This window comes from Oncorhynchus gorbuscha, linkage group LG07, assembly GCF_021184085.1.
Source record: "Oncorhynchus gorbuscha isolate QuinsamMale2020 ecotype Even-year linkage group LG07, OgorEven_v1.0, whole genome shotgun sequence".
NCBI lineage: Eukaryota > Metazoa > Chordata > Actinopteri > Salmoniformes > Salmonidae > Oncorhynchus > Oncorhynchus gorbuscha.
Genome location: NC_060179.1, coordinates 60,019,601 through 60,029,528, shown reverse-complemented (window position 1 = coordinate 60,029,528; position 9,928 = coordinate 60,019,601). Strand labels below are relative to the sequence as shown.

Genomic DNA, 9,928 nt, shown 5'->3' with positions numbered 1-9,928 from the left:
GATAATCCTGGATATAATCTCAGGTAAAGTCAAAACAGGAAAACTGAAATCCTCTAGGCAGTAGAGGGGAACAACTGGAGACGCGACCACAGACTGCAGGTCGCTTCGGGAAGGCGCAGGCCGTAGCTGATATAGATACCTGCTCACACGCAGCATCTGAAGAAGGCAAAAACACGACAGGGCGGAACAAGGACACAGAACAGCAAACATCAAACAAGGATCCGACAAGGACAGAAGCGGAAACAGAGGGAGAAATAGGGAACAGGTGTGAAAGAGTAAATGAGGTAGTTAGGAGAATGAGGAACAGCTGGGAGCAGGAACGGAACGATAGAGAGAGAGAGCGAGAGAGGGAGAGAGGGAGGGGGAGAGAGAGGGATAGAAAGAGGGAAAGAACCTAATAAGACCAGCAGGGGGAAACGAATAGAAGGGGAAGCACAGGGACAAGACATGACAATCAATGACAAAACATGACAGTACCCCCCCACTCACCGAGCGCCTCCTGGCGCACTCGAGGAGGAACCCTGGCGGCAACGGAGGAAATCATCAATCAACGAACGGTCCAGCACGTCCCGAGATGGAACCCAACTCCTCTCCTCAGGACCGTAACCCTCCCAATCCACTAAGTACTGGTGACCACGTCCCCGAGAACGCATGTCCATGATCTTCCGTACCTTGTAAATAGGTGCGCCCTCGACAAGGACGGGAGGGGGGGGAAGACGAACGGGGCGCGAAGAAAAGGCTTGACACAGGAGACATGGAAGACAGGGTGGACGCGACGAAGATGTCGCGGAAGAAGCAGTCGCACAGCGACAGGATTGACAACCTGAGAGACATGGAACGGACCAATGAACCGCGGAGTCAACTTGCGAGAAGCTGTCGTAAGGGGAAGGTTACGAGTGGAAAGCCACACTCTCTGACCGCGACAATACCTAGGACTCTTAATCCTACGTTTATTGGCGGCTCTCACAGTCTGCGCCCTGTAACGGCAAAGTGCAGACCTGACCCTCCTCCAGGTGCGCTCACAACGTTGGACAAAAGCCTGAGCGGAGGGAACGCTGGACTCGGCGAGCTGGGACGAGAACAGAGGAGGCTGGTACCCAAGACTACTCTGAAACGGAGATAGCCCGGTAGCAGACGAAGGAAGCGAGTTGTGAGCGTATTCTGCCCAGGGGAGCTGTTCTGCCCAAGACGCAGGGTTTCGAAAAGAAAGGCTGCGTAATATGCGACCAATCGTCTGATTGGCCCGTTCTGCTTGACCGTTAGACTGGGGATGAAAACCGGAAGAGAGACTGACGGAAGCACCAATCAAACGACAGAACTCCCTCCAAAACTGTGACGTGAATTGCGGGCCTCTGTCTGAAACGGCGTCTAACGGGAGGCCATGAATTCTGAACACATTCTCAATGATGATTTGTGCCGTCTCCTTAGCGGAAGGAAGCTTAGCGAGGGGAATGAAATGTGCCGCCTTAGAGAACCTATCGACAACCGTAAGAATCACAGTCTTCCCCGCAGACGAAGACAGACCGGTAATAAAGTCTAAGGCGATGTGAGACCATGGTCGAGAAGGAATGGGAAGCGGTCTGAGACGACCGGCAGGAGGAGAGTTACCTGACTTAGTCTGCGTGCAGTCCGAACAAGCAGCCACGAAACGGCGCGTGTCACGCTCCTGAGTAGGCCACCAAAACCGCTGGCGAATAGAAGCAAGCGTACCCCGAACGCCGGGGTGGCCAGCTAACTTGGCAGAGTGAGCCCACTGAAGAACAGCCAGACGAGTAGAGACAGGAACGAAAAGAAGGTTACTAGGACAAGCGCGCGGCGACGCAGTGTGAGTGAGTGCTTGCTTTACCTGTTTCTCAATTCCCCAGACAGTCAACCCGACAACACGCCCTTCAGGGAGAATCCCCTCGGGGTCGGTAGAAGCTACAGAAGAACTAAAGAGACGGGATAAGGCATCAGGCTTGGTGTTCTTATTTCCCGGGCGATAAGAAATAACGAACTCGAAACGAGCGAAAAACAACGCCCAACGAGCTTGACGTGCATTGAGTCGTTTGGCAGAACGGATGTACTCAAGGTTCTTATGGTCAGTCCAAACGACAAAAGGGACGGTCGCCCCCTCCAACCACTGTCGCCATTCGCCTAGGGCTAAGCGGATGGCGAGCAGTTTCGCGGTTACCCACATCATAGTTGCGTTCCGATGGCGACAGGCGATGAGAAAAATACGCGCAAGGATGGACCTTATCGTCAGAATGGAAGCGCTGGGACAGAATGGCTCCCACGCCCACCTCTGAAGCGTCAACCTCGACAATGAATTGTTTAGTGACGTAACAAGGATAGGAGCGGATGTAAAACGCTTCTTGAGGAGATCAAAAGCTCCCTGGGTGGAACCGGACCACTTAAAGCACGTCTTGACAGAAGTAAGGGCTGTGAGAGGGGCAGCCACTTGACCGAAATTACGAATGAAACGCCGATAGAAATTCGCGAAACCGAGAAAGCGCTGCAACTCGACACGTGACTTAGGGACGGGCCAATCGCTGACTGCCTGGACCTTAGCGGGATCCATCTGAATGCCTTCAGCGGAAATAACAGAACCGAGAAATGTGACAGAGGAGACATGAAAGGCGCACTTCTCAGCCTTCACGTAGAGACAATTCTCTAAAAGGCGCTGGAGTACACGTCGAACGTGCTGAACATGAATCTCGAGTGACGGTGAAAAAATCAGGATATCGTCAAGGTAAACGAAAACAAAGATGTTCAGCATGTCTCTCAGTACATCATTAACTAATGCCTGAAAGACAGCTGGAGCATTAGCGAGACCGAACGGCAGAACCCGGTATTCAAAATGCCCTAACGGAGTGTTAAACGCCGTTTTCCACTCGTCCCCCTCTCTGATGCGCACGAGATGGTAAGCGTTACGAAGGTCCAACTTAGTAAAGAACCTGGCTCCCTGCAGAATCTCGAAGGCTGACGACATAAGGGGAAGCGGATAACGATTCTTAACCGTTATGTCATTCAGCCCTCGATAATCCACGCAGGGGCGCAGGGTACCGTCCTTCTTCATAACAAAAAAAACCCCGCTCCGGCGGGAGAGGAAGAAGGCACCACGGTACCGGCGTCGAGCGAAACAGACAGATAATCCTCGAGAGCCTTACGTTCGGGAGCCGACAGAGAGTATAGTCTACCCCGAGGGGGAGTGGTCCCCGGAAGGAGATCAATACAACAATCATACGACCGGTGAGGAGGAAGGGAGTTGGCTCTGGACCGACTGAAGACCGTGCGCAGATCATGATATTCCTCCGGCACTCCTGTCAAATCACCAGGTTCCTCCTGAGAAGAGGGGACAGAAGAAACAGGAGGGATAGCAGACATTAAACACTTCACATGACAAGAAACGTTCCAGGATAGGATAGAATTACTAGACCAATTAATAGAAGGATTATGACATACTAGCCAGGGATGACCCAAAACAACAGGTGTAAAAGGTGAACGAAAAATCAAAAAGGAAATGGTCTCACTGTGGTTACCAGACACTGTGAGGGTTAAAGGTAGTGTCTCACATCTGATACTGGGGAGAAGACTACCATCTAAGGCGAACATGGGCGTGGGCTCCCTTAACTGTCTGAGAGGAATGTCATGTTTCCGAGCCCATGCTTCGTCCATAAAACAACCCTCAGCCCCAGAGTCTATCAAGGCACTGCAGGAAGCTGCCGAACCGGTCCAGCGTAGATGGACCGACAAGGTAGTACAGGATCTTGATGGAGAGACCTGAGTAGTAGCGCTCACCAGTAGCCCTCCGCTTACTGATGAGCTCTGGCTTTTACTGGACATGAAATGTCAAAATGTCCAGCAGAACCGCAATAGAGACAAAGGCGGTTGGTGATTCTCCGTTCCCTCTCCTTAGTCGAGATGCGAATACCTCCCAGCAGCATGGGCTCAGTCTCTGAGCCGGTGGGAGGAGATGGTTGCGATGCGGAGAGGGGGAACACCGTTAACGCGAGCTCTCTTCCACGAGCTCGGTGACGAAGATCTACCCGTCGTTCTATGCGGATGGCGAGTGCAATCAAAGAATCCACGCTGGAAGGAACCTCCCGGGAGAGAATCTCATCTTTAACCTCAGCGTGGAGTCCCTCCAGAAAACGAGCGAGCAACGCCGGCTCGTTCCAGTCACTGGAGGCAGCAAGAGTGCGAAACTCTATAGAGTAATCCGTTATGGATCGATCACCTTGACATAGGGAAGCCAGGACCCTGGAAGCCTCCTTCTCAAAAACTGAACGATCAAAAACCCGTATCATCTCCTCTTTAAAGTTCTGATACTCGTTAGTACACTCAGCCCTTGCCTCCCAGATAGCTGTGCCCCACTCCCGAGCCCGTCCAGTAAGGAGTGATATGACGTAGGCGATCCGAGCTCTCTCTCTTGAGTATGTGTTGGGCTGGAGAGAGAACACAATATCACACTGGGTGAGAAAGGAGCGGCACTCAGTGGGCTGGCCAGAGTAACATGGTGGGTTATTAACCCTAGGTTCCGGAGACTCGGAAGACCAGGAAGTAGCTGGTGGCACGAGACGAAGACTCTGAAACTGTCCTGAGAGGTCGGAGACCTGAGCGGCCAGGGTCTCAACGGCATGACGAGCAGCAGACAATTCCTGCTCGTGTCTGCCGAGCATCGCTCCCTGGATCTCGACGGCAGTGTTGCGAGAATCCGTAGTCGCTGGGTCCATTCTTGGTCGGATCCTTCTGTTATGCTAGTGAATGAGGACCCAAAAGCGACTTAACAGAAACAGAGTCTTTATTCCAGTCTTTAACAAAAACGATAATCCTGGATATAATCTCAGGTAAAGTCAAAACAGGAAAACTGAAATCCTCTAGGCAGTAGAGGGGAACAACTGGAGACGCGACCACAGACTGCAGGTCGCTTCGGGAAGGCGCAGGTCGTAGCTGATATAGATACCTGCTCACACGCAGCATCTGAAGAAGGCAAAAACACGACAGGGTGGAACAAGGACACAGAACAGCAAACATCAAACAAGGATCCGACAAGGACAGAAGCGGAAACAGAGGGAGAAATAGGGAACAGGTGTGAAAGAGTAAATGAGGTAGTTAGGAGAATGAGGAACAGCTGGGAGCAGGAACGGAACGATAGAGAGAGAGAGCGAGAGAGGGAGAGAGGGAGGGGGAGAGAGAGGGATAGAAAGAGGGAAAGAACCTAATAAGACCAGCAGGGGGAAACGAATAGAAGGGGAAGCACAGGGACAAGACATGACAATCAATGACAAAACATGACAAGAAGGGCCTTGGTCAGGGAGTAGACCAAGAACCCAATGGTTATTCTGACAGAGCTCCAGAGTTCCTCTGTGGAAATGGGAGAACCTTCCAGAAGGACAACCATCTCTGCAGCACTCTACCAATCAGGCCTTTATGGTAGCGTAGCCAGACAGAAGCCACTCCTCAGTAAAAGACACTTGACAGCCCACTTGGAGTTAATACACCTAAATACTCTCAGACCATGAGAAACAAGATTCTCTGGTCTGATGAAATCAAGATTGAACTCTTTGGCCTGAATGCCAAGTGTCACGTCTGGAAGAAATATGGCACCATCCCTACAGTGAAGCATGGTGGTATTGGCAGCATCACACTGTGGGGATGTTTTTCAGCGGCAGGGACTGGGAGACTAGTCAGGATCGAGGGAAATATGAACAGAGCAAAGTACAGAGATCCTTGATGAAAACCTGCACCAGAGCGCTCAGGACCTCAAACTGGGGCCAAGGTTCACCTTCCAACAGGACAACAACCCTAAGTACACACCCAAGACAATGCAGGAGTGGCTTCGGAACAAGTCTCTGAATGTCCTTGAGTGGCCCAGCCAGAGCCCGGACTTGAACCTGATCGAACATCTCTTGAGCTACGCTCCCCATCCAACCTGACAGAGCTTGAGAGGATCTCCAGAGAAGAATAGGAGAAACTCCCCAAATACAGGTGTGCCAAGCTTGTAGAGTCATACAGACAAAGACTCGAGGCTTTAATCGATGCCAAAGGTGAATCAAAAAGTACTGAGTAAAGGGTCTGAATACATATGTAAATGTGATATTTTATAAATTAGTAACAAAATGTGTAAAAAGTCAAGAGGTCTGAATACTTTCCGATTGCACTCTATATGACCATTTCCAGGACTGCAGTTATCATGCCTTCCTTTGGGAGTACAAACTTGCTGGTTCATGGGGTTCATTCCCTGCTAGAGCTTTATTTTGTAAATGTAAATGAAGCTCAAACATCTGCTTTTCCACTCCACCTGTCTTTACCCCTGTCTTTCTCTGTCCCTTTCCCCCAGGTACAACATGGATGCAGGAGATTGTTCCCCTGGTACAGAGTGGAGGGGACCTGACCCCGGTGCTGACTGTCCCAAATTGGGACAGAGTTCCTTGGCTAGAAGAGACAAGGGCCTGTGTCCTCAATCTGGAGCAGAGGGAATCACCACGCCTGTTTTCTACCCACTACCACTACAACATGATGCCCGCCTCCTTCTTCACTGTCAAGCCTAAGGTAGTGCACTGTAGATACGTGTAGATCAGCTCCTGTAGTGAAGCTGGTTTGGTGAACTATGCTGCTTTAGATTTAGGCTTTAACACACTGGGCTAACACGATCATAGGTCACATTGATGACCTGGGTTTAATACCCAGTTGATCACATTTCTCATCATGTCAAGAGAATGTAGTCTGTCACTACATCAAATGTTACAATCCTACGGCTGATTGCGCACATTGTTCACTATTAGAATAATACACAATGGCCTTGGGTAATGAATGGTTGATCAAAGAGATTCCTCATCTCCAGGTCATCTATGTGATGAGAAACCCTAAAGATGTGTTCACATCCTCCTATCACTACTACGGCATGGCCTCCTTCCTGGTCCAACCTGGCACTCAGGACCAATTCCTGCAGAAGTTCCTCAATGGAAAAGGTTTAGTATTCTTTCTTGTTTTCCAACTATTACAGACATTTTGATATCAGTTTCATGCTTTTAGAATCAGAAAAGGCTTAGTGATCTGTGCTTTTTTGATTGACAGATCTATTTAGGTCCCGGTGGCCTACTCTACTGTATAAAGCAGACTTGGCTCTAGAATCTATGGGCTCAAATATCCAATATGAAAGAACAGGAGCAATTTATCAAAAGAGCAATGTTCAAGGCCAGCATATTTATTACCCTGGAATTATAATTAACAATTGATGTACTGTTTAGTCTCCTTCCTTTGAATAATTGACGCTACCTCTGTTATTCACAATTCATTCACTTATCCTCTGACCTATCAAGTATTGATAGAGCATTTGTAGTTGTCTTTTATTGTAATAGCTTTGATGATACCTTCCCCCCCCCCCCCCCCCCCCCCAGTGATGTTTGGTTCGTGGTTTGACCACGTGATAGGCTGGTTGAATGCTAAGGACCAGGACCGCACCATGTACATCTCCTACGAAGATATGATATTTGTGAGTATCGTATGCTCAGTCAATACCCTAACAAAAGGACTTACACTTGAACGCGATGATTGCATTTGATAACATCTCTTCCTTTATACAGAGTTAGAGATGAGTGTGTTTGATGTTAGGGATGTACAGTCATGGCCAAAAGTTTTGAGAATGACACAAATATTAATTTTCACAAAGTCTGCTGCCTCAGTGTCTTTAGATATTTTTGTCAGATGTTACTATGGAATACTGAAGTATAATTACAAGCATTTCATAAGTGTCAAAGGCTTTTAATGACAATTACATGAATTTGATGCAAAGAGTCAATATTTGCAGTGTTGACCCTTCTTTTTCAAGACCTCTGCAATCTGCCCTGGCATGCTGTCAATTAACTTCTGGGCCACATCCTGACTGATGACAGCCCACTCTTGCATAATCAATGCTTGGAGTTTGTCAGAATTTGTGAGTTTTTGTTTGTCCACCTGCCTCTTGAGGATTGACCACAAGTTCTCAATGGGATTAAGGTCTGGGGAGTTTCCTGGCCATTGATGTTTTGTTCCCAGAGCCACTTAGTTATCCCTTTTGCCTTATGGCAAGGTGCTCCATCATGTTTGAAAAGACATTGTTCGTCACCAAACTGTTCCTGGATGGTTGGGAGAAGTTGTTATCGGAGGATGTGTTGGTACCATTCTTTATTCATGGCTGTGTCCTTAGACAAAATTGTGAGTGAGCCCACTCCCTTGGCTGAGAAGCAACCCCACACATGAATGGTCTCAGGATGCTTTTACTGTTGGCATGACAGGACTAATGGTAGCGCTCACCTTGTCAGAAAATCTTTTTTTCCAGATGCCCCAAACAATTGGAAAGGGGATTCATCAGAGAAAATTACTTTACCCCAGTCCTCAGCAGTCCAATCCCTGTACCTTTTGCAGAATATCAATCTGTCCCTGATGTTTTTCCTGGAGAGAAGTGGTTTCTTTGCTGCCCTTCTTGACACCAGGCCATCCTCCAAAAGTCTTTGCCTCACTGCTCATGCAGATGCACTCACACCTGCCTGCTGCCATTCCTGAGCAAGCTCTGTACTGGTGGTGCCCCGATCCCGCAGCTGAATCAACTTTAGGAGACGGTCCAGGCGCTTGCTGGACTTTCTTGGGCGCCCTGAAGCCTTCATCACAACAATTGAACCGCTCTCCTTGAAGTTCTTGATGATCCGATAAATGGTTGATTTAGGTGCAGTGTTACTGGCAGCAATATCCTTGCCTGTGAAGCTCTTTTTGTGCAAAGCAATGATGAGGAAGAACAATGATTCCATGCACCACCCTCCTTTTGAATCATCCAGTCTGTTATTCAAACTCAATCAGCATGACAGAGTGATCTCCAGCCTTGCCCTCGTCAACACTCACACCTGTGTCAACGAAAGAATCACTGACATGATGTCAGCTGGTCCTCTTGTGGCAGGGCTGAAATGCAGTGGAAATGTTTTGGGGGGATTCAGATAATTTGCATGGCAAAGACGGACTTTGCAATTAATCTGATCACTCTTCATAACATTCTGGAGTATATGCAAATTGCCAACATACAAGGTGAGGCAGCAGACTTTGTGAAAATTGATATTTGTGTATTTATCAAAACCTTCGGCCACGACTGTGTAGACCACCATGTTTTTACCCCCACAATTTGTTTAAAAAATGTTTTATCTACTGTGGTTACTCCCAACACAACTTAGTCAGATTCAGTCAAGAACACACATGGATATATTTCATTGTAGTCCTTCAAAGTTATTGATATAAAATCATGTGACCCCCCAGGATCTGAGGGATTCTGTGTCAAAGATCTCGCAATTCATGGGGAAGTCTCTGGACTCTGAGGTAATAGAGAAGATAGCAGACCATTGTGTGTTCAAGAACATGAAACAGAACAAGATGTCCAACTACTCCCTGGTCCCCAATGAGTTTATGGACCGTAATAAATCAGAGTTCCTTAGGAAAGGTACCCACATATCTTTATAAATGACAATATCTTTGAACAGAGTATTTGGAAATGATAGGCCGTCTGTACCAGTCCAATGTGTTAATATGACTATGTTTCTGCAGGAATCGCTGGAGATTGGAAGAACCAATTGACTGTGTCCCAGGCAGAATACTTTGATGCAGTTTACAAAAACCAAATGAAGGACATCAAATACAAATTTGTGTGGGATTGAACTGACCATATTTTTTTCCTCCAGTCATTATCATAAATCACATAATCCCAATATAACCGTTGCTATAAAACAAATGATTCAACACATAAAATGCATATGATAGAACTACTGTTGATTTGACATGTTGTATCATTAAACATATTAGGCCTATGTCTCATTCACTGAATGTCTGTCTATATTGTCAATATTATATTATCAATCAGGTATTCTGTTGTAATATTCATATACTGTCATACAAGAGTCAAAAACCAATGATAAATCATTGGACA

General features: G+C 47.7%; 1 protein-coding gene across 1 annotated transcript in view; it reads left to right on the top strand.

Annotated features, from left to right (window-relative positions):
• The window catches only part of sult2st2 (sulfotransferase family 2, cytosolic sulfotransferase 2), an 11,480-nt gene extending 1,655 nt beyond the window's left edge, over positions 1 to 9,825 (top strand). Inside the window, exons 2-6 of the mRNA XM_046357006.1 lie at positions 6,323 to 6,534; positions 6,827 to 6,953; positions 7,383 to 7,477; positions 9,265 to 9,445; positions 9,550 to 9,825. Coding sequence (XP_046212962.1) covers positions 6,323 to 6,534; positions 6,827 to 6,953; positions 7,383 to 7,477; positions 9,265 to 9,445; positions 9,550 to 9,659 — 725 coding nt within the window. The 3' untranslated portion in view covers positions 9,660 to 9,825. The remainder of the gene's footprint in view (positions 1 to 6,322; positions 6,535 to 6,826; positions 6,954 to 7,382; positions 7,478 to 9,264; positions 9,446 to 9,549) is intronic.
• The last annotated feature ends 103 nt before the right edge of the window (positions 9,826 to 9,928 follow it).